Raw genomic sequence first — 23,900 nt, forward strand, 5'->3', positions numbered from 1 at the left:
CCTCTCCATTCCCTGCCAGCTCTCCTCCCTTCATCCCACTCCTGCAAAGCCATGCGAGGCCACTCAGCCGTGGAGAGGGCGCCGGTGTTTTCCCGGGAGCATCCCTCGCACAGGGCTGCAGTTTAGCACAGAAGTATGCGGGCTGTGGCTCAAGTGAGGTAATGGGAGGATGAGGCAATGTGCCAGTCAGGGCTTGATCCTGCTTTACAGGGTGTTTCATGGAGAACACTTTTAACAAGCAGATCTGACGCCTTAAAAAAAAAACCAAAAAAGCAAAAAAGCCGCTCCATCTGGAGTTCTCTGTAACGTGTTGCCTGCGGCAATGGAAACGGCAACGTGAGCCGCAGGAGCCGAGAGCCGTGGCTGCGGACGGCCCAAGCCGGAGGGCCGGGCCGAGCGGGCCGAGAGCGACCGGCCGGGGGGAGGCGGCCCGGGCTGGGGTGGGCCGGGCCGGCCGCGCCCCCCTCCCGCCCTCCGGAGGGTTTCTGCCGTCCCTCCCCGCTGCTCCCTCCGCGCAGCGCGGCAGGTCGGGGCGTGCGGCGGCGCCGAGCAGTGGCGGCCCAGGGTGAGGCGGAGCGCCCGAAATGGCGGCACCGGTGGGACGGGGAGGCGGGGGTGCCGTGGCCCGGGGGAGCGGGGCCGGGGAAGGGGCTGGGGAGGCTGCACGGTGGAGCCGGGCACGGCGCGGCCCCGGGCCCCGTGTGCGGCAGCGGGGCCCGGCGCTCCGTCCGTCCCTGCCGGCACCCGGCACCCGTGGGGACCTGGCCGCGGCCACCCGACCCCGGCTCACCGCAGCCCCGCTTTGCTTCCCCTCCAGCGCCCTGGGCATTGCAGGGGCTTGGCCCTTGTACGCTGTTTTGGTTTGGTTTCTTTTCCTTAGAAAAGTGTTTTAACCTGTTGCGGGTGATGTCATAAACTTTGCACAGCCCGCGGAATTAGTAAAGGTGTTCTGAATGTTGCCATACATCTTGTAAAAGGATTATTATCCCCCTCCGCCTCTTGTTCAGGTAAATTTCCCTGTTGCACAAATAAAGAGTTGGCCTTTATGCTGGGCTTGCAGGACCCTTGTAGGCGGAGGAGGGGGAGAACGAGCGCTTGTTTACCGCACAGTCCCGCCGATTTTCTGTCCCCTTCTTTTTCTGGAAGCTGCATCAGATGGGGAGCTGGTGGCAATGGGTTATTTCTGCACCGTGGTGTTGCTTGCCATGAGGCATCTTTACTAGTAGCTTCTTCTTCCTGTCCTCTCGTGAAGAACATAAAGTGCGGGAATTTTTTTATTTTTAAAGTCTGACTTTCCCTGAGGGCATTTGTAATCAACTTGTTTCAGTATCCTGTTGAGTTTTAGCTGTGGCATGGCTTTATTTCAGGCTACTCGATAGCGTCCTTTAAATTCTGCCCTGCTTCACTTCCTTTGTCCTCCTAGAGTGCTTCCTTGGCTTTCTCTGAGTGATGCCCTCTAGAAGAAGGGTTGCTTGAAATAGCATCACCCAACAGTTTTGAAAGATGTCTCCTTTGAGAAAAGACGTTTCCTTTGTGATATGCACGTCCAATGCCAAGGTTCTTAGGGAAGCTTTGGGTGTGATGGATGGTCTTACCAGCTGGTATTGTGGAGGCTGAAGAGTCAAAGTCTCTTAGCGTGCCACCAGTAGGACAAAGATCCATCCCAGTTCTCCTGCCAAGGGACTGTCTGTGGTGGAGGGAGCAGAGGGAGCTGTTGCTGAGCTCATGGTAACTAGAAAAGCCAGTGCAGAAGTTTCAGTGCATTTATATTCTCTGAAGCATTTTGTGTGCCTGGGACAGGCAGTTCCCAGTCTGTGGATTGTTGGAAGCTGGGGTAGCATCACTTGTGCTTTATGCATCTGGTGGCAGGTCCCTGTCACAGGCACAGGGCTGGCTCGCACAGGTGGGCTCGGGTTTGCTGCGGCTGCTCTGGTGCCAGCACTTCTGTGTCAGATGCCCTTGCTGGCAGCTTGAGCTGCGAGCTGGAGGAGGTGGCAGCTTTTGAGCTCCTCCATGTAATTCACCTCAGATCACATCCTTGCTCTGTGGTTTGCTGATGAGGTCTTTGAGTTCCCAGCCTGTATTTACTTCTGGTCATATGCCGTATTTCTGCAGAAAGTGTGCTTCATTCCAAACTGTTGCTTGTGTTCATTGCCCTGTGGCTTCTGCAGTGGAGGAGAATGACTCCCCCAGTTGCCTGCTAGAAGTCCTGGCACTCCCTGCTGTGTGCTGGCTTCAGGGATCAATGAGAAGATGCCTTTTCTGAGTGCTTGAAATAATGTCCCATGTGTGACACTTCATTTTACTCTGGAGTCTGAGGTGGTTAATCCCTCTTGTGGTACATTTTGTGAGAGTTGAACCAGTTTTATTTCTCCTAACTCAAAGCAGGTGTGTTAAAGGGGTTTTATTTGCTGCTTGCAGTGCAGCGTCCGAAAGTTTCTCTCTTTGGGTGTGATACATTCTTCAATAAGGGGGTGGAAGAAAGCTGCTGGTATTCCCTGTCAAGCAAAAATGCTTGGTGGGAGTGGCTGTGAAGGGCTCTCTTTTCCCTTAGGAACTTTCCAGCAGGCCTATCATTCTCAGCAAATAAAACTTGTATCCTGACTTGAACTGTTTCCATCACACATGCACAGAAGGCAACAACTCCCTAGCTCTTGAGACAGTCCTGAGGGGGTTGATTAGAGAGCTGTGTCTTTTCTAATCAGGTTATCCCACAGGCAAATTCACTTGTTCCCTCCACACAGTTTGGCTTCTTAGCTCAGGAATGCGTTGAACTGTTGGTTATGGATGGAAGGAGATGTGTGTTTACATGTGTTTGTTTGTGTAACATCTTTTATCACCATGTGTGATAGTCTGCTTGTGGCAGACTATCCTGTCTGGCATTTCCAGGTAATTTGATCATTTATAAAGCAATCATACTGTCCCTCTGTTCTTCTTGCGCCTTTTAAGGCAGATGCTTAGAAAGAAAATGTTTGACAGCTTCTGAAAAACAAAAAGGGTAGCTGTGCTTTTTCATGTCCCAGGTTACCATTGCTATCCCCAGTGGCCTCATCAGCCTTGTTCCTTAAGTCTCCTGAGGGGATGTTCTACCCCTCAACTCTACTTTCTGCTCTTGAGCTCAGCCCTGGGTTATCTCCAGCTCTCCCTGGGTGCGTGCACTGTCAGCTGAGGTCATGGAAAGCCTGAGGGAGGGGTGCTCTTGGAAATGACAGCTCATCTCAGCTTCTCTGGCTTTGAGGAACAGAAGCCTGAGTCTCCTTGGTTGTTTAAAAACCTTCAAGATCCTAAGGGTACACACCAGGTCTCCTTCTGTCTCATTCACTCATCCTGCCTTTCAGACACTGAATGTGGTTTTTCTTTGCCACAGCAGAGCTGAAATGAAATAAAGTGTCACTGTAAAACCATCCCATTTTCCCATCCTTTTTTGTACGTGCATTTTGACAGAGCTTTTCCCCAGGATGGTGACCATCTTCCCAGTCTGTGAGAAATGTGCTTTTCCCTGCTACCCTGTGTCTGAAGCCAGGGTGTGGAGGGAGAAATGAGGAATGGCAGGTGTGTGGAATGGGGATGAGGTGTTCTGTCAGTTCTGTGGAGAGTGCCTCATTCCGTCCCTCCCCACAGCACAGGAGCTGTTGGCTGCCGGACTCTCTTGGCAGGGATCTGCTCTGTAGTAGCAGCACTGCTGATGGGCATCTCCCTTCAGTGCTCCTTTCTGTCCTGGCTGCCAGACTCCTCTGGGTGTGATCTCACAGCCTGGGATCCTGGGGAATGGATTCAGGGAGTCCTACTGAGTCCTGTGTCCTGGCTGCTGGCAGTCATAAAACCCTTGGCAAAATGAGCAGGAGGGTGGTGACTGTTTTCCACTCCCGGAATTTCATGGCTGAGTAAGAGATATGTTTTGGGGTCTGGGCATTTGGGTGTGACCAGCTTGGTCCATGTTTCTAGCCTGAATTTCTTGTGCTGGTCGGGCAGTTATGACTCCATTCCAAGCTGGAAAACTGCTGTGCAGCTCTGTATGGCCAGAGTGCAGTAAGCTCAACATGGCACTGGAATTGTGTCCTTAGAAGGATGCAAGCATGAATTGATGCCATGACATGCCAGCTGGGCTTTTCATGGAGTTACATATATATATATGTATATATATATATATATGTGTGTGTGTGTGTGTGTGTGTATTTCATGCATGCTGTTGAAGCCAGTAGTGGTAGGACATTATTGGAGGCAGGATACCAGTTTAGTGGGATAAGGAAGGACATCAGGAATTCTGTTCTGCAACAGTTGAGGGAGGGTCCTTGGCAGCTGTTTAAATTCATTTGGGTGCTGATCTACAGGCACTGTCTGCAGGGTGCAGCCAAGCAAATACACACTGTGTAGCTCTGATGGACATTGCATTGCCTGCACCCCTGTCGGCTGCCATGGAGCTGCCTTTCCTTCCTGCCGAGGTGAGTGCATCCCAGAGAGGAAGTGTGGGGGATGTGGGGTGTGGCATGGCCTCTTAAGAGAGGTGGAAATGAGATGTGTGGGAGGTGCAAGAGAGGATGTTGCTCAGACCCACAGGTTGTTCCTGGCAGCGGTAATGAGGCTTCATAAAGAAAAGCCGAGGCAGAAGTCGGTGACATAAAATGTTTGGCATTGACCATTGTTTCTTATCTGTGGCTGGTGCCAGATTTGGATACAAAAGGAGCAAAGTTCACTTGTTCAACCCAGGTTTTCTTTGCTTTTATAAGAAAGAAAGTAGCAGTGGGGAGCTGAGGCAGTGGGAAGAGTTGTAAGGGTGAGTGCCTGTGCTTTGGTGGAATCTGTCCTTGTAGCTGTGATGTGGAAAATGGATGCTCTTAAGGCATGGTGGGGTTGGGCTGAAATTTGCAGCATGTTTCCCAGATGTCTCTGCCACTGCAGGAGAGGGGGAGATTTAAAGGAAGATACACCCCTTGGAGATAGTGGGGAGGAAGATCTGCTGTGCTGTACAAATGGACAAGGTGAAAATATGTCTGATACCTCACCCTAGAACACTTCTGCTCCTATGGGGAAGAAGTGTACAGGAGAAAGATCAAGCAGATGATTACTGTTTTGCACTATTGGCATTGCATAGTGGAATAACAGGTGTGTTTTAGAGTCTGGGCTGCATTTGAATCTTGCTGATCTTGCTGGGCTGTCCAGTCCCAGCCAGAAAAGTGCTGTACGGCTCTATAGGTGCATCTCAGACAGCAGTGCAATCAGCTCGACACAGACTGAAAGTAGTCCTTGGCAGCTCTTTCAGTACAAGCATATGATTTACCAGCATAGCTGGAGGATGAACAATGGACTAATTGGCTCATTCACTAATGAAATTCAGTTAAAACTGGGACCAAGAGTGGTTTGGGCTAGGAATTACAGTGGGAGGTAGGAATTAGTGTGGAAGAGGTTTCTGTTTTGTCTGGAGTGAGTGGCTGACCTGTTATCTGCTAGAGGAGCAGCCACAATGCCTCTGTGGTTTTTAGGGAGTACTCTGACCCTCACTGTCCATCACGGTGCAACAATAAAGAAAATAAGGAGGAAGGATGGTTTTGGTGAAATTTATCTCCTATCAGAGCCAAGAGGCAGATGGCAGCCGTGGTGACATTTCTGACATGCCAGGCAGTGAGCAGGACTTTTGTAATGTCTGACAGGGCAGGCGTGAGTCATGGCTTGTGAATGTCAGTATTTCTCCTTAGCTTTGGTGGGATCCAGAATGGAGGAATTCATATCCCACATCTCACCCCCACACTGCCCTGGGAACAGAGATGGTTGGCTCCTTTTCTCCACGGTCAGTGCTGCATGCAGAGCTCCCAGGGAGGTGATGGGGAGCTGTGTGTGCTGTCCATCACCAGGGTGTACAGTGAGTGCAGAAGCCAGGCACATGGACATGTGGGAGCAGGAGAGCATCTCCTGGTTCTGTGTCGGGTGCTGTGTGCAGGGAATGCGTGGATGGGAAAGTGTTGGGCTTTGTGCTTGTGGTTTTGGCTATTGAAGCAGGGAAAGGGTGAGTCCAGTCCTGTGTGGAAGTACCACTTGCTGAAGAGTTGACCTGTGGTTGATTGCAGGTTCCCCCTTGTATGTGGAATTAGCCCTTTTCCATCTTTGCTGGGAGATTTGGCTAAAGGTGAGAGGTCTGCTGGAGGTGAGGAGACATCTGGTGTGGTCTCCAATGTGCCTTGTCCACTTGGAGGGTTTTTTAAAGGACATATTTCTTGTTATTGGTAGGATCTCCTCCTCTATTTGGGGAGGAAGAACGGTCAGGGTGGTTCCTGCACCTTTGAGTCCCAGTTGTCGGGGTTTTTTCCTCCTCCTAGGCAGGGAAAGAGTGCATGTGTTCGGCTGAGCTCATGTTTGAGGAATGAGGCTGTGCTCAGCCTCAGAAACGGGCTCTGGAGAGACAAACAAAAGCCTGTTCTGTCCATTGTGCACCCCACAGGGCTCACCTCTGGTGTGTGCAGTGTGTCTGAGACAGGAAGAAAAAAGGGAGCTTAAATCACTATGCTTGGACCGGACAAGATCTCGTCATTGCTGACTTCACCGGGCTGTTTGCCCTCAGGCACTGTGGAACCGTGCATCCTTCTCACAGGTGTGCTGCTAAAAGCCTGGAGGAGGGAAAAGCAGGCAGTGGAGAGGAAAACCTCTGCTTTCATTGGTGTCCTGAGCTTTACTTTGCCTGCAACTGTCTCCATGTGGAAGAGAACCCCCTTGTAGGAAAAAGGGTTTTATTGTTTGCTACTTCATGGAGAATTGTAACAATCTTTTAAGAAAAAAAGAAGGGAGGGGGAAGCCAGCTTAGATGGGAGCAGTGAGAGTAGCCAAAATAAATTCTTGTAGTTACATCAATGTGATTCTTATCAATAACACATGTACAAGGGGATAAGTGGGAAACTGATTTCCCTCTGTATGAGGGCACAACTGCTGTGGATCATCAGTATCCTCATAATTTTTGACACTGATTACCATGTGTGGCCAGCTCTGGTCCCCTCTCCATGCATTCTCCTGCCCTGGACTGTCAGAGGTAGAACACTCTTTTGGCTCAGGTGAGTAATAGGAGGGAAATTTTCTGTGCTAGAATTGACCTGGTTATCTCCACCATGGATTTTAGGGTTTTTTGAAATTCTTCAAAAGCAAGAGACAAGTTTTGTTTTCTGGGTTCCTCTATCCTTGCCTGTGCTAGAGGAACCTCATTTTCACAGTGGGCATTTAGTATTGAAGATAGTGACTTGGTTTCTTCAGAAACTTTTGACTGTGTTGTTCTTGGATTTTCTCTTGGGTATGTTTTGCTTTTAATACTTAAAGACTTGCTGAGAGTCTTAAGCTACAAATGAGCTTGCTTTTCTCCTCCTGCTCACTAATGGCATTGGGTGAATTGAAAGATGGATAATGAGTCTGCCCAGCAACGGAGAGCAAAGTGCTCTGCTGCTTTTGCTGAGCTCAGAGAAGTCTGGATGCTGGGGATGTGCCAGTTTTGTTTTTAGAGGCTCCTGAGGGAACAAAGTATGGCTTCTCCCAACTCCTGAGATATTCTTGAGTCTTCTTGGTATTTGAGGGTTATTCCACGGTAGAATGTGCTACTGTAGAATATAGAGTGGACTGTTTCTAGACTTTAAATGTTAAGCTTTAAAATAACAGGAGATCAGATGAGATGATAATGGTTCCTCCTGACTTGAAAATTGACCTCTAAGGTGGATGGGGTGGTTGTGGGGAGGATTAAGTTTCAAAGTAATTTTAGGCTTTCCTTTGTTGAAGCTTCTTCATTGAGTCCCAAGTTAACAGGAGGGTGGTTTGGTGGAGAAATCCCCTTCAGCATTTTCCTGTTTCCTTTGAAGTCCAGCTGTTTTGTGCTGGCATCTGTTAGAACCCTTTCCCACTTTCTTTTCCTTGCCAGCTCTAAATGAAGTGGGTTATTACACTGTCATGGTTTACCCCAGCCAGCAATTATGTACCATGGAGCCACCCCTCCCTCATGCTGCTGCCCTGATGGGATGGGGTGAATAATCAGTAAAATAATATAATTAGAAGTTATGGATTGTGATAAGAGCAATTTATCAACTGAACCAATGCAAAATATAATGATAGTATTAATAATTTTAATAATACCAATAGTAGTTAAGAAAAGGAGAGTGAGAGAGGAATAAACCCCAAGAAACACAAATGGTGCGCGACACAACTCTGTAGCCTGTCCCCCAGCAGTGATGAGCAGCTCCAGGCCAGCTCCCCCAGTTTATATTCTGAGCCTGACATTTTGTGGCATGGAATATCCCTTTGGCCAGTTTGGATCTGCTGTCCTGGCCATGGTGTTTTCCTTCCTGTGCACCTCTCTAATGGCAGAGCGTGGGAAAGGGACAAGTCCTTGATCTAGAGTAAGCACTGCTTAGCAACAACCAAAACATGTTTGTTATTAACATTGTTCTCATAGTAAATCCAAACCACAGCACTGCACCGGCTACTGAGGGGAGCACGGACTCTATCCCAGCCCAAACCAGGACGTACACTGAGACAGACTGGCCAGAGTTGCTGTGCTGATTATGACGGCTCTGTTCCCTTCACGGAGAGCTGCCCTTTGCCTGCGCCTTTGCTCGAAGCTGCAGAGAGGAGCAGAGCGAGCCCAGCTCCCCGGGCACAGCCAGTGTTTCAGGGCAGCCGTGGTTGCCGTGGGCTCAGGGATTTCTTTGGAGCGCAGTGGTGCGTGCCCTGGAAGCAGGGCGTTCTTTGCAGCCCGTCTCCTGCTGCCAGCCCTGGGGCAGGGCCAGCCAGCGATTGCCTGGAGCCAGCCCTTGCCTCCCGTTGTTTATCCACATGCTGCTGCTTCCCGGTCAAGTTTTCAGGCTGCTCCAGAAACAGCTGCGTAAATGGTTTTGGTGGAGTCATTAAAACGTGCTGCACAAGGGCAGGGCGCAAGGGGGAGGAATGTTTTATTTTTGGCTGGGAGTTGTTTAATTTTACTGGAAGAACGATCCTTTTCAAGGCAGCCTTATGCAGCGTTGATTGAGCATTGTTTCCAGCACTGCTCCTATAGCAACCTGAGAGACACAGTTCCTATGAACTTCGACTTACAGCTCTGGGAAATGAAATGTTATTTAATTGCCCTTGACTGTGCTTGATATTTGATCTGACTCTAATAAAGTGATTTTAGCTGTGGAGAGGAATATAACTCCTCAAATCGTTTAGTGACCACTTCAGAACACCTCCAGAGACAATGTTACTGGGGATATGTTTGAGGACTGATGGACAGAAGAGATTTCTTGTCCATTCCTGGTGCTGCTGTTAGAAAAGTGGGTATTTCTAGATGTGAGTGTTCCCACATGAGGATATTCTGTGTAGAAAGGGGGGCTCCTGAAGTTGTCACTGGCATCTGTGGCTGCCACGATGAGGTGGGAGCTGCTGTTGCCCCGTTCTGTGTCTGCACAGAACTGTCTGTGTGCCAGGGCACTGCAAAGTGCATCATCCCATTCCTGGTGCAGCAGGTACCTGCTCCACTGCTGGCATGCTCAGGTTTGCTCTGGCATGGCTGGCACCAGTCCTGAGCTAATCAGCAACAGGTCTGAAGCAGTAAGAGTGTTAACCTTGGTTTCCACTGCCAAATCCCTTGTCAACTGCTTTTAAAATATTATTTTAGTGGAGTTCACTCTGAGGCAGGCTGCCTGGGAAAGATGTGTGGGATGACTCCAGAGAGTTGCTTTCCTTCTTTGCACCACAGAAAGTGAAAACAGGAACAACTCACTCAAAACAAAACAAGTTTTGTACAAAAGCTAAATCTGGTGTGGATTTTTGTGCACCTCTTGCTTTGTGCTGTTTGCAGTCAGGTGTCTTGGGCACAGGCAAGGCAGTGAGTGCTAACAAGTAACTTGAAAACTTTATGGTTTATAGCTTTGTGTTGTGCATTGGTCTTCCAGGAGACAGGACGGCTTGGCTGCTGGAGGATGGATGTTGAGGAGGGCAAATTCACCCCTTCTCTCTGCTGGGAGAGGCACTTAATCTCTCTGTGCTCCTGTTATAACCTGCTCTCTTTTTTCTTTATTGGGATGCTTTGAGCAGGCAGAGGATATTTCAGGCAGTAAGATTATAGAACACTGTGTGATTGAGAGGCTAGAGATGTACCTTGTGGTAGCACACAAATTGCCTGCTCTCTCTTCCAAATACTGCTGCATAAGTTTTTAACAGTGGGATTTTAAGCCCTATGATTTGTTTGTGAGTTTGGTGCACTGAAGATGACAATCTGCCCTGGGATATGCACCTGACACTGTGGGGAGGTAGAAAATCTACTGGCTTTAAGCTGAGCACCTTCTCAATGTACAGATTTATAGGCAACAAAACTGCACTGAGGCTGCAGCCAAATTTTGAGCGACTGTGTAGTAGCTACAATGCAGCACGTGTTCTTTGGTTAGTCTTTGCCCTCAGCACAAACCACTGTGTAAAAACCCAGCTTTTTGCAGAGAGTGAAAAAATGGTTATCACTGCTATATTATTTGGAGAGTGCTTTGAATAGGCTTTGTGGAGGCTGGGAGGATTTCTATCTTCCCAGGACTTTCAGTGCTTGTTGACTTGGTTCTAGTACTGGCATGGCTACAGGGCAGGGAGGTTTTTTTGAGCTCTCTCTGAAAACACTGAGAACCCAGTGGCTTTGCTTCTGAGCACTGGGCTCAAAATGAATGGGATGAATAGGAAGATAATGAATAGGAAGGGATCAGGCAGAAAGCTGATTCGGCACAAAATGTTTTGTTTAGAAATGTGGTTTAATGCTACTAGTAAATTCTCCAGTGCAGACAAAGCCCTGCTTAAAAATAAAAAAAAAAAAAAAGGGAAAAGAAAACCCCAAACAATGCCCATGAGCAGAGTTGGGAAAACAGAATTTAAAATACCAGTATACCAGTGTGGGTGCAGTGAAGAGTTTGCCTTGTCTGTGGGCTGACCCTGACCTATCTGAACTATTGCTCCTTGTTGTGTCAAACCCTCAGTGCTATGAGCTCTCTGCAAACACAGCCAGGCACTGATTTCTGCAGCTTCCAGTGGGAGAAGAGAGAAGGTTATTGTTCCTCTCCTCAGCTCAATGACGGGTGAAGTGGTTCCTGTGTATAAATAGCTTGAAGTGCTTTGGGATCCTTCGAGATAAAGGAGCCTTGTGGCATACAAGAGGAGGTTGTTTGACGCAGAAGGAGTTTCCCTTGGTCACACAGTGGGTGCTGGTCTCTGCCTGCCTTCCAGCTCCTCATGGAGACTAGGTCCTTGGAGGGGCTGCTTGTTTCCCTGCTTTCCCACTTGTGGGAGCAGGAGACACGGGCTTTGTGCTCTCAGGTTGTGGCTGACTGAATGTTTTGTCAGGGAAGGGCTTTTTGTTTGCTTTGTAGTGAAACAGTGCTAGGGTACAGACACACGGTTCCAGGCACGCTCGCTCGCTCTTATCTTTCTCTCTTATGCTTTCTTTTCTCAATGGTTGTAAAATTGGTTTTATGCCAAGGTCCTTGTTATCCTCAGGGATCCTGCAGCCAGGCATTGCCTCACCCAGTTTGGCTAACCCCCTCATAAAACACTTAATTTGCAGGTATGTGGGTGGTGCTGAACATGTGAATCCTTGCTGAGTTTGAAATTTATGCTTGTTGTTATTTATGCTTCAGTAAGCCCCTCCCCTGGGGGAGTAAACAGTCTTGAAAATATGAGTGAAAGGTCTGAATGCTCTTCTCTGGAGAGACAGCCTTGTCTCAAAGAGCAGGTGACTGCTCAGGTGTATTAGGCATGCAGCTCCTCTCTGGATACTTGGCTCTTATCAAAATGAGCAGGAGTTTGGAGGCTGCATCTCTCTTGAGGGGTCTATTCAAAACACAGCACCTTGAGGCAGGGCAGAAGAAAGGAGGGATTTGGCAGGCATTCTGAGGGGTGACAGCAGGGCAGTTGTGTGCCCATGGAGATGTTGCTTTGACACAGGCCGTTGGTACGAGATCCTCCCAGACTCCCAGAATGGGAATGAATTTACCCTCTCTCAGTTCTTTGGAAAAGTGCTCTCTCAGTCAAGAGGTAGGGTCAAGCAGGGTCTGCCAAAGATGTCAAGGAGGAGGGATTTCGACCCAAATCTGTTCTGTGTGCCTGTCCCCCCCCCTCCCCGCTGAATTTAAATGACAGCTTTTCCTCCTTGCTTGATGCCTGACTTGTGTTTTGCATTCTCCCCAGTCCAAGGCACAAGTACTTTGACTTTGCAGCATGTTCCAAAATGCTGAGATGGAAAGCAAAGCTTTGAGCTTTGTGTCCTGGGTCAGCTTTCCCTTCTGAAAAGCCAGGAGTGTGGGAGCTGCATGAAGCAGATGAGTAAAGGGCAGGGCACTAGGGCTGGTCTTGGAGAGTTTGGGCCCAGCCTCAGGAGGATTAAGAACTATTGCTTGCCTTAGGTGACTGTGCCTTTTCTCCTCTCCCTAGTTCCTCATGAAGTTCCTTTATCTGACCTTTAATTAACAAACCCAAGAACTTTGTTTGGCCTGCTTTCCAGTGGTGCCAGAAATGGAATTTCTACTTGTTTATCTGAAGAGCTGTTTTTGTGGTCTAGAGGCTGTGTAGTAATGTGAATCAGCAAATTTCTGGCTCTTATTGGCATTATTTTTCATAGGGAACGGAAGCAGGGGTAATCCAAACTGGTTATGAAAGAAGGTGTGTTGTCCATACTGGGCTCGTTTGGGACCCTCTAGCTTAGAAAAACAGGGGAAAGAGAGGATGCCAGAGGCCATTTCCAGTGCAGACTTATGCAGCCTAGCTGCCTGCACAGAAGTGACAAGCCATGGGATGACACCCCAAGCGCAGAGGGATGGAGTGCTGGCAAGGGCCTGTTGCTCTGCCATATGCTGGGTACACTGGAGGATATTTCTCATGAGGTGATGTGGCTGACAGCCCAGGTGAGGATCTCTGCCCTGGTACACTCAGTGTGGGCAACAAATGGGAGGGCCTGGAAGCCACTGTGCTGCTAGATGGCCACCACCTACCTGCCATGAGTGAATCTTGAAGGGATGAATCCCCTGACTGGAGTGTGGCTATCAGTGGCTACAAGGCTTCATATCAAGGGAGAGCTGAGGAAGGAGAGAGGGTGGGGTTGCCCATGACCAGGTTGAAAACTTGACCACTTCAAGGCACTAACACCAAGGAGGGCTTTGCACTGCACAGAAGGATCTTCCCGAGCTTTCTCATGGAGTTGCTTTCAGGCCTTTTCCACCAGAATGAGCCGTCATTTTGTGTATACAGCCTTGACAGAATTGATAGCAGCATTTACAGGATGCAGCAGTAAATACAAACCTGTCCTGACAGCTTTCTACCAGCAGAAGATGTTCCTGCTCCCCCCTGCTGCAGTTAAGCTCTTCCCTGTTATCCAGTGCACACTTTGCACTTTAATCAAATGCATTCATGAGAGTTATTCTGAAATCATGGGCTCTCTACTTAAAGGACTTGATGGCAAAGCATATAATCATATATTGATTTCAGAGTAGTCTTTGGCGTAGTTCATGATTCCCCGCATCTCTCTTCTTTTTTCCTTCAGCTTTCTGCATTCCTAAATCCAGCAGCAGACTAGAGCCAGCAAGAAGAGAGGGGGTGGAAAAAAGCCTTTGAAGAGGACTGAGCATTTGCAGTGGTGCTGTCACCTGCTTGGTGGTGAAAGGTCAGTGTCAAGAGTGCTGATCCATGTTTGCTGTCAGTTTGGGGTGGATAATGGCACACGGTGGGAATTTGACCTCTTTACCTGCAAGCTTTGGAATTCCTCTCCTGGGAAGGCTTTACTTAAATTACTTTTAGCTGCTTTCTGGCAGCTGCAGGCCCTTTCTGAGGATGTTCAGAGGGGTAGGTACAGCGTCAGTGGTGATGTTTTCATCTTACAGAGAGGGAACTCAAGAGAGGTCATGCTTCCAAAGGCTGGAGTTTAGCCTTGACGAAGAATGTCAGTGAGTTTGCTGAAGATTGAAGTTCTTGGCCCACACCTGCACTGCACATACCAAGGGAAGGATGTCTGCTTTGTTTGCTGATGGCTGCCAGGGTTATCTGGCTCAGCTCACGTCTCTCCAGTGGAACATTTCCCTCCTGGCCAGCAGTGTGCCCAGTGGTTGCACTTTTGTTACAGCATAGGTGCAGTGGGATTTCCTGCAGCAAGGCTTTCTTATGTGCTTTGGCAAAGGTGTTAGAAGTTACCTAAGTTGTGGTGTATGAGTTATCTGTATAATAGTTGTCACTGATATGTTGGATACCAATTTGCTTGCTATCACTCAAAAATCAATACTTTTAAATAATGATGCTTTTAATGGCCTGAGAGCTATTCATTTTCTTTGGTATTGTTTCTTCCCCATCTGTCAGATGCTGCTTTAGGGCAGGTTGTGCAGAAAAAGCCTGGAGGCCTGGCTTTCTTTGCTGTTTAATTAAGTGCTGTTACTGTGCAAGTTGAGGCAAATGTACCAAGCAGTGTCTGGATGACTAAATGAATGTCTATCCAGCAGGAGTGTGTGTGTGCATGTCATATGCTTTCTGAGCTGGGCTTTGTGTGCATGCTTATGTGTGCCTCTGGGTCTGCAAAGAAAAATACAGTGGTGTGGTGTGGAACACACAGAGCAAGTCCTTGGTAGTCCATGGTAATCATGGAAATTTTAGGTTTCACAGTTGTCTGTGCAGTGCTTGTGTTCCCAGATGCTCAGCACCCAGAACTGGAGCCATACTGCTCAACTTCTGGTGAGCTCTTGTGGTCTGGTTTGTCCTAAGGGCACAGTCATGGTAGGATGAGAGCCCAAGAAAATCAGATCATACAATGGTTTCACGTTTGATGTGATCCCAGCCTTGCCTGGCAGTCATGCACTGTATATTCTTACCCTCCTGGGAGGCTGTGGCTCGCAATCACACAGGGCAGGATGAGCTCACTCTTCATCTCTTTTATCTTTTTGAGATGTTTGCATAGGTTCCTCCTTGCTTCACTGTTATTCCACTGTTACTCATATACTTCATTGTTAGCATCTCTCCATCTCTGATGTATTTGAACCAGCAAGTCTCATAAATAATTGCCAAAATCGCTTTACCAGGCATTCCTCTCATTATAAGTATGTATTTTAGTAATCATAAAAGAGGTTGCTCCAGTTCACTGGCTGAAGTAGTCTTTGCTGGCAAAAGCACTTTTGTGTCCATGAAATCGTGTTGCTGTCAGGCTTTTGCCAATTTGCCCGTCACCTGGAGCCTGCCATGCCTCTCAGCTGGCATTCCTCCATCAGCTCAGTGCAGAGCCTCGTAAAATCACTGGGTTTAGAGAAAGATGAGGGTCTTGCACACGGGAGGAAGGGAGAGGCAAGGGTCAGACTGAGGGACTTGCACAAAGTCTCTGTCAGAGTGGGAAGCTAGATTCAAGCTGTTCAACTCTCAGTTTCTTGAATTAATCTTCAGACTGATACCCTTCTTTTCATCTACAGGTTCTGTCACTTGTTTTTTCCTCTCGGCTTAATGCATTTTGTTTTCTCTAGAGAATTATTTCTCTCTGTCATTTCTGTTGCAGTGTGTGTATGTGGGCATTGTAGGAACCTCTTGTTGATTCTTGTTTTATTCCATAAAAATACTTCTTTCCATTGTGGGACGTAATTTCACAGCCTGCATTCCTTGATTGCTTGCTGAAATTTAAATTGCTTATGAAGCTACTGTCTGTTGGACTGGACCAAGTAAACTTCATTATGGAAATACTTTTAGTCTTCTAACCACTTTCTCAGTTAGCAAAGTACTTCCCATTATGAAGCTCATGTTTAATTAATATGTTTTTATGTAATTGTAAATATACCCTTGTGGCAGAGCTTTCCATTTCCTGTTCATCAGAGAGCTCATGTGTAATTATTGATAGTGATTCAGAACAGATTTTTTCCACAGTGTTTAAAATAGAACAGAATTATGTGTATTAATTACTGCTGCTCCTCCTTGTCCGGTTTGAAGAGTGATTCATATCAGTTCTGAGGGTTTGTTATAAGGATGACTGAAGGCAAGAGACCCTGGCTATGTCAGTGAATTCGGGATGAGGCCTCATATTCATCCTGGTGCTGTGATACTGATCAACACCTGTGTGCTTTTTGGGACCACGAGGCTCAGAGCCTGCAGTGACCCTAAGCCTGGAAGCAGATTGTGGTTCCCCCCTCCTGCTGTCAGGGCTCCTTGGGAAAGCCTTTCACTGTAGTCTCCTGCCCTCTCTTGCTTTCTCTGAAGACCAGGATAGCTCCTGAAGCCTGACCCTGTCTCTGCAGGTGATGGGAGGCAGCAGATCACCCTGTGTGAGGCTGGGAGCACTAACACCACTTCCAAGAAGAGGGTCTGCAGAGCTGCCTTTCCCTGAATAGTTGGCTGGGTGAGTCACAGAGCGTGCAGAGGCAGCCGGAGCCATCAGCTCTGCTCCTGGCTAGGAGGGATAGATCAGACAGGAGACAGCCCTGATTGCTTTCTGATTCATGGTCTGCCATCCCTGGTGATTCACCCTGCTTTATAAACCTGCAGCTGTTCCCTGCCAGCTTTCTGGAAACAGGCATATCCTCTCCTGCCAGCAGGAAGCCAGGCTGCCTGGAAGACCTGTACCCAGTGCTGGGTGCAGCAGGACCTGCAGTCTGGAGGGGGATTTCAGACTGTCTGTCATGATGCAGTGCAGGCTCAGCTGTGTGTCTGCCCAGTCCTCACCCTGGACTAGATGGAGCTGTGAGTGGGGTTTCTGAGCTCTTGGAACAGAAGGAGGCACAAGTTAGTATCCCTTGCTAGGGCCCAGCACCTGCTCTATGGCAGTATGTAGGGGATGGATGGATGGAGGATGGAAGCAATGAAGGAAGGCTGGTTCCTAAAATCCTCGGGAGCAAGAGGGAAACTGAGCCAAGGAGCCTAAGGACAGAAAGCCTGGTTATCATCCCCTGGTCAGTCTCTGCAAGGCTGCAGTGCACATTCCTCTACATGCAGCCCTGATATTGGAAAGGGTGGCCAGAAGTCCTGTTACTGGAAGGCATCTCTCAGATCTGGGCTGAGGTACCTGTTCTGAGTTGTGCAGGCGTGTGTGGCTGCCTTGCTGCTCCCATTCTTGTTCTGTGGCTTAATGAAGCCTCAGGCAACTATAAATCTGTCACTTTCCATGAATGCTGTGTTCTTGGGGCGTTCTCCATTCTTCTCATGGAGAATTTGCAAGCCTGGTCAGTGCATGCAGTACTATCAGCATCCATTCCTTCCCAAAGCCCGGGGCACTTTTGTGCTGCAACATGGTAATTAATCTGAGCATTGCTGGAGGTAATCTCTTCTGGAGATAACTCTGAAGAGTTGTTCTCCTTGATCTGTGCCACCATCTCAGAGCTGCTCCCTTTGCCAGTAAAGCAGCATTCTGCTGCCAGCTGCTGTTGCCAGATGTTATTCCAGAGAAAAATGTTTTCTTGTGAAATGGTGACGGGGATGGGCCTGGGTGGGACTGTTGGCATGTTCACACTCTTGCTTTCCTTGTTAGCTTCATTTGTTAGTTTCTAAAGCAGGGGCCTGGCTGGGGCTTTTGCGTGGGCTGGCATGAAGCACAAGGAAATTATTTCCTGCAAATAAAATACAGTTACGCTGCAGAATGGGCAACTGCTGTTCCCAGCCTCGGCTCATCTGGCTCTAAAGCCAGACATCAGAAGTGTGGTGGCAAAGATAATGTTGATAGTGAGCTGATGTGCAGCCTGGCTGGGTGTACCTGTTTCTCACTTTCTTTGCTGTCAGGTGTTTTGCCAAGGCAGATGAGTCTGTACTGCATGGCTGGGTGTAGCTGCAGTGGGTCCCTGGAGGGAGTTTGCATCACTTGCGTGAAGAAGTTTTGTAAATTAACTAAGCATGAACTCCTTGTCTCTGGAAAAATGTAGAGGCTGTTTGCCTTCCTTCTTCCAGGGAAATTGCTGGTTTAGGAAAACATTGCACTCTGATGTTGGTGCACAGTGTTTGCATCATTCCTTACTGGCTGGTGTGGGAGAAAAGAGATGATTTTTTTAATTGAATGTAAGTGGTGAGGATTTGGTTGCACTTCTGCATCCTGCCACACATGGGTGATGCTGGCAGCAATACTCTGTGGAGTGCTTTTGTCCTGTCTGCCTGGTCAGGCAGTGATGAGGATATTTTTTTGAGATGCTCAGACTTTGAGGTCTGAACAACAGGCAGAAAAGTAACGTGGAGCTGTGCTTGCTGCAGACCCACTTCTGGGAATCCTGCTCCGGGGTGCAGCAGGTCTGTAACACTGCACTGGGACTGACTCACAACAAAATCCCATTCCTTACATGTCTGCAGAGCCATTTTATGCTCTCAGATCATCTGAAGCCAAGGGTTGTGTTTCTTCCTCTTAGTAGCTGGGACAGTCTCTTAGTGCCCTGGAGGACAGCCAGCCAGTGAGAAGGGCCATGGAAAGTAAGCAGTGAAGAAGAGAATTAATTACTCCCACAGACTGCTGGGGTTCAAAAAGGATGGGACATCTGAACATATAACAAGTGTGTTCCCAGTTACAGTTGTAAAGATCAAAAATAGCCCAAACTTAGAGAAGGATCTATTTAAGGCAGTTGTAACTAATGCCAGCGAGAGTATAATATTATTTGGAGACAGATTATTCCATAAATATCAGAGACGAGGGTTTCTGTTCCGCCTTCAGAACAGCAGCTACAGGCTGCAGTCAGGAGCCAGACTGCGATTTTCTGGAGAGCAGGCCTGGGATTGTGCAGGATCTTGTGTGTAGGTCACCCAGATGGATAGGAGAGCTCTTTATCTGAGCAAGCACTGTCCTGTGCCCCTGAAGTCAGCTGAATGGCTTGTTCACCAGCTTACTTCACAAGATTGCAAGTGTTAGATCTTGCAGGAGGAGGGTAGTAATGCTGGCCCTCTGGGAGAAGTGGTGTGATGACTGACTCAAGCTTTTCTGGTTTTGGTTTGTTTTTTAGGAACTTGGTGAACCAGAAAGATGCGTGAGTATACAGAAAAGAAGGAAACATGTGGGACCATCTGTCTGAAGTACCTTCTCTTCATCTTCAACTTCTTTTTCTGGGTAAGGAAACTCAGTCTGTGTCAGAGAGTGAGGTGGCAATGAGGTGGCACTGCAGTTTTGGTGTCAGGGGTGCAGAAATCTTGGGTGTAATGAAGTCTTTGGGAAGAAGTGTTGACATCAGTAGGACACAGCCTTTGTCCTGTTGGGTGAAATGTCACCCCTGGGGCTTGGCTGCTCAGGCTGCAGAAGTTATGGTTTGACACTGTAGCACGTGGCTGTTTCTAGGTCATGTTACCAAATATAGAAAATTACAGGAAGCCCAAAAATAAGCCTTGATTTTTCACCTGGTTTACTTTTTCCAGAGCCTGAAGGCTTCACTGTCTTGCCATTCCTCCTCTCAAAATGGCAGAGGGAGTGCTGGCAGATGACACACACCTTCTTGCAGCTGATCCACTTTAGAGCTTCTTAGAGTCATACTTTCCACCACGAAAGTTACTGATGCCAAAGGATTGTGTTTTACTTTGGTGCATGGGACAGAACAATGGAGTGTCCAGATCAGACCTTTAAGAAAAACTGTCTGAGTTTACCTGAAGCTGCCTAAAACCTTCTGGAAGCTGAAGGCTTACAAGGGAGGAGGGGACCGCTAGGGATGTGGTTGGGTTTTCTGTGTTCACTTGTCACAAGGGTTAAGTTAGCCAGCCAGGCTGGTCATACAGCTTTGATATGTTTTATTTGCCCAAAACCCAGTGTGGCTACATTTGAGAGGACTCTGGTGTGAGCATGAGCTGCTGTACACAGGTGGATGGTTTAGATGGCTTCCATCCCAGGCTGCCTGGGGTGCTGAACTGGGTGTCTGGAAGCTCAGGACCTGCTCCAGTGCCAGTGGGTCCATCCTTGAATGTAGATCATCTTTGGCTAGCTGAGGGAGCTGTGGCACATCTTGCTGTCCCTGTCCAGCTGCTCTGGGAGGTGAGGAGGGTCATGCCTCAGACACCCTTCATTGCTTGCTTCTCTCTCTCCCCAGCTGGCTGGCGGGGCTGTGATGGCAGTGGGCGCCTGGACCCTGGCTGAGAAGAGTGACTACATCAGCCTGCTCTCCTCCAGCACATACTCTGCAACTGCTTATATCCTGGTGGTGGCTGGGGTGGTGGTCATGGTCACTGGCATCCTTGGGTGCTGTGCCACGTTCAAAGAGCGGCGCAATTTGCTGCGAGTGGTGAGTTCTGCTTGATTGTTTTATTTGGGGGAAGCATCTTGGTTGTGTTGTGTACCAGCCTTATTTGTTTGTCCTAGAGCAAATGTCACTAAGGTCTCCAGCTCCAGACAGCAGTGCTGTCCATGTCCCAGGGGACAGGAGCATTTTACTTCATCCAAACAAAGAGTGTGCTGCATGGTTCAAGAGTAAAAAGTGTAGTTGAAATACCTGTGCTTAGTGTAAGAACATCTATTTGAAACTATCCAAAACAAAATCTTGTGGCTTTTGTCTCTTCCTTCTTCCTTGCTCATTCTGTATTCTGTTTTGGAAATGGGAAGAGGGAGGAAAATATGAGAGACCTGTAACAAAATGACATTGGGTTCAATTTTTAATGGCATTAGGTTCAAGCCAGATTAATACGCTTTTTCACTTGGTTGTCAAAGATCAAGACATTTCCAGTATTTTCTTCAGTTGCAAAAAAATTACTTTAGTCTTGCTTCCACAAAGAAGAGCCTTACTATTTTGATAATCTGCTGCTTCTTTTACAGCTTTCTCTGTGTTACTTCCTGAGCTCCCTGCTCACCCACCTACAGTGAAGTTTTTTACCATCCCTGAGGTTTCTATTTTGCTTACTCCCTCTCAAATCTCTCCTTCAGTCTGGAGTGTGGCAGCAGTCTGTTCTAGTGTCTGGGCTGCAGTGGTGAGTGCAGTGACTGAAATAACAATCAGTGGCTCTTGGCATTCACAGGTACAGAAAAAAATATTTCAGTCACCAGTTCCTCCCTTTGCAAATCCTCGTTCACCTGACTGACCCTGTTTCTCCTCTTTCGTTTGGATAGAGGAGCAGAAATAAGAGTTGTGAGCAAGCCTGATGCTTCACTGCTATGCAGACCTGATAATCCCGTGAGAGGCAGAGTAGGGCCAGGGAGGGAGAATAAAATATAGAGGAGACAGAGTGAGTGCATTGCTGATGCTTGTTCAGTGGGTTCCTGGTCTGTAGCAGTTGGTTTTGGCCTTGCTTCACTGACTCTCCATGCCAGAGAGATCTCCCTTTGTCTTTTTTCCTCAGCCAGAAGCTACATATGAAAATCCAGTGGAATTTTCTTTGTTATTCTGCCATAGAAAATGAATAATTTTCTCTTGGGAATAAAAGGTCACTCTGTCTCCTTACACCACGCGTCCTGTTGGAGTGGCTGGTTGTGACAGACCTATTGTCTCTTCTTGCTCGTGCTCTGCTTTGGTTGCCCTGAGTAATCTGAGACAGGGCTGTGCTTGCCAGGGCTGGGTGAGCCTGCCTGGGGGCCTCTGCCAGCTCTGAGCTCAGACAGTAATCCTGACAGCTTCGCAGTCACCCCAGGGGCTGTGCCAGCCAGTCCCACTTTCCCTCTGTACAAGAGACCCATGTAAATGTGGGAGGGAGCAGTACAAGCAGCAGAGCTGGGCTCTCCCCACTGCTGCCTTGGTGCTCTTAAGAATTGATTACTGACAGCTTTGGATGCTGTTTGTAAAATACATATCTAGTTTTTGTTTGTTTTTCTCTTGAAAAGTTGGGAAGCTGTGAATTTTTTTTCTGCCTTGTATGTATAAACCTGAGCTTTATGAGCCCACTTCAAGGCTTTTCATAGTATTTCATTGCTCATCACTGACAGCTGTGCTACTTTTTTGTAATTTCTTACTGGCCTTTCTTAACCATGTGCTGTGCTGAAGCTTGGGCAGCAGAGGAGGAGTTTCTCTGGCTCCATGAGCAGGCAAGGCAGTGGATCTGCAGCCTGGCTGGCTGTGATGCTGCAGTCCAGCTCTTTACAAGGACACAGACCACTGTTAGATCATACCTCAGTCAAAATGCAGCAGGAGTCCCAGGGAAAGACCTGTCAAATAGGAGACCTTGCTTGTCAAGAGAGAAGGTGACTCTCTTCAGGCCTGGCCCCTCACACTGCCTTTTCTAGTCAGCTACTTTGGACAGGGAGAAGGCAACTCACATGGATTAGGATTTCTGTTCCTGCTGCATTTCAGCCTGGAGCCCTCCCACTGAAGTGAGGTTGCTGATTTAGGATTATTGTTGCAATCTGTCCCTTTTTCAGATAGTAGAATGATGTCTCCAGATAATTACTTGGGTTGCAGGTGGGTTGAGCCATTTTTTGTATTATTCAGAGAAAACACACTTAACACTTGGTACCTCATGCAAAACTGGATGGAATTTGGGCTCTTTAGATCTTGAGGAGACACTCAATAGCCCTGACTCAGTCTTGGAACCAGAGCCAGGGTAAATTTTGCTTAGAGCCCACCCAGGTCCAGGCATGTGTTTGCTAGAGAGGTTCTGGTGATCACACATTTCTGACTTGGGAAACAAGTAGGGCATGTCCCTACAGTTCCATGCCAGAGCTGGCCTGCTCCTCCCATAGCAGACCTCTAAGAAAGCCTTGCAGCTACAGCTGAAGAGCAGGGAGAGCTGCCCTGTGCTCTGTGTGTGTCCAGAGGGAGAGCTGCTGCTCCCCTATATCAGCATGATACTTAGAAGTGGCCCTGAGGGAACGTTGGGAGTAAGATAATGGTGGAGTGTATCAGCAGAGACAGGTTGGGCTCAAGGGTGGTGGATGCACTAAGCTCCCTCACAAGGTTTTACTTGTGACTCACATTTGTTAAGGTCTGCTGGATATGTGTTTGTTTCTATCCACTGTAAGCCAGCACAGTGAGCAGAGAGCTTGTGGTGACATAACTTTAGCTCTACCTGAATGCATCTGACATTACACAGAGCAAGGAAAAATAAATAAGCTTTCCAGTCCATTGCTTGTTCTCAGCATCCTGCCCCTCCTTGGCAGAGGAATTATGTCAGGTCAGTTAAGGCATAACAAGGTCCCAACAAAAGAGAGCCAGCCGTTGTGTCAAGGCCTGCCAACCCTTTCTTGCTCCTTTTCCACCTCCTGGGAGTGCTGGGAGCAGCCTTTGGCTATCCTGCACTGCAGTGTGTGACTCACTGCCCTGGGATGAATGGGTACCTTGTACAGGCTGCTGGATGGCCGGGATGGCTGCGGGGGAGAGCCTGGGGCAGGGGAGTGAAAGGCCGAGATTGTGTGCTCAGATTAAGGCCTGGACTGCAGATAAAACCCAGCTGTCCTTCCTTTGCAGCTGCTGAAGCTCAGCAGGGGTGGAGGAGGAAGCCTGAGTGTTTGTGTCATTTTACTCCTGCAGAAAGGGCTGGGAAATACCTAGTGAAAAGAGTGCACAGTGGGGGTGTAACCCTTGTGCAGCAGAAGGCATCCTTGCTGTGTCCAGATCTTCACTGTTCTTTTTTGTGGAGGTTTGATGTCCAGTTACATTTGTAGAGAGCCATTTGCTTCGTCTCTTGCTAACAGACCTTTCTTAAGGCTGAGGGTAAAACAGAAAACAGGAGATATTTTGTTTGTTCTGTCCTGGGGAAGCCAATTCTTACAGGAACCTAGCTTGAGGTCCTTGTTATGGCTGGAACAGGGGTCTCTTCAGCTTTATCTACAGGAAGATTAATTTAATAGCAGTCACAGAACAGCCTGAATCTGTAAAGAAACTGTTCATTGCTGACCATGAGCAAGGCAGGGGCTGTTTGTCAGGAGAGGGGTTCTCCTTGAAAAGCTGTCTTGGATCCCAAGTAGGAAATGGACACACCACCCTGGTTCTTCAGGCCTGCCTAGTTGTTTTAATTTACTGCCCATATTCCTCATGGGTTTGGCTTTCTGACTTGTTTCTGAATAGAACAGGGTTCCCAAACAGTTTTCTGTACTGCCCATTTGA

The 23,900-nt window shown here is 48.2% G+C and overlaps 1 protein-coding gene across 3 annotated transcripts in view; it reads left to right on the forward strand.

The window, feature by feature from the left end:
• The first annotated feature begins 427 nt into the window (after positions 1-427).
• Positions 428-23,900, forward strand: part of CD151 (CD151 molecule (Raph blood group)) — a 31,803-nt gene continuing 8,330 nt past the window's right edge. Inside the window, exons 1-5 of one of the 3 annotated variants that reach the window (XM_064714669.1) lie at positions 428-565; positions 13,511-13,630; positions 16,224-16,324; positions 18,897-19,000; positions 19,965-20,156. In XM_064714669.1, the coding sequence (XP_064570739.1) occupies positions 18,917-19,000; positions 19,965-20,156 (276 nt within the window). In that variant the 5' untranslated portion in view covers positions 428-565; positions 13,511-13,630; positions 16,224-16,324; positions 18,897-18,916. The remainder of the gene's footprint in view (positions 566-13,510; positions 13,631-16,223; positions 16,325-18,896; positions 19,001-19,964; positions 20,157-23,900) is intronic. The other 2 variants (XM_064714667.1, XM_064714670.1) reach the window with 2 other exon arrangements.

This window comes from Zonotrichia leucophrys, chromosome 5 (genome assembly GCF_028769735.1).
Source record: "Zonotrichia leucophrys gambelii isolate GWCS_2022_RI chromosome 5, RI_Zleu_2.0, whole genome shotgun sequence".
In the NCBI taxonomy this organism is placed as follows: Eukaryota; Metazoa; Chordata; class Aves; order Passeriformes; family Passerellidae; genus Zonotrichia; species Zonotrichia leucophrys.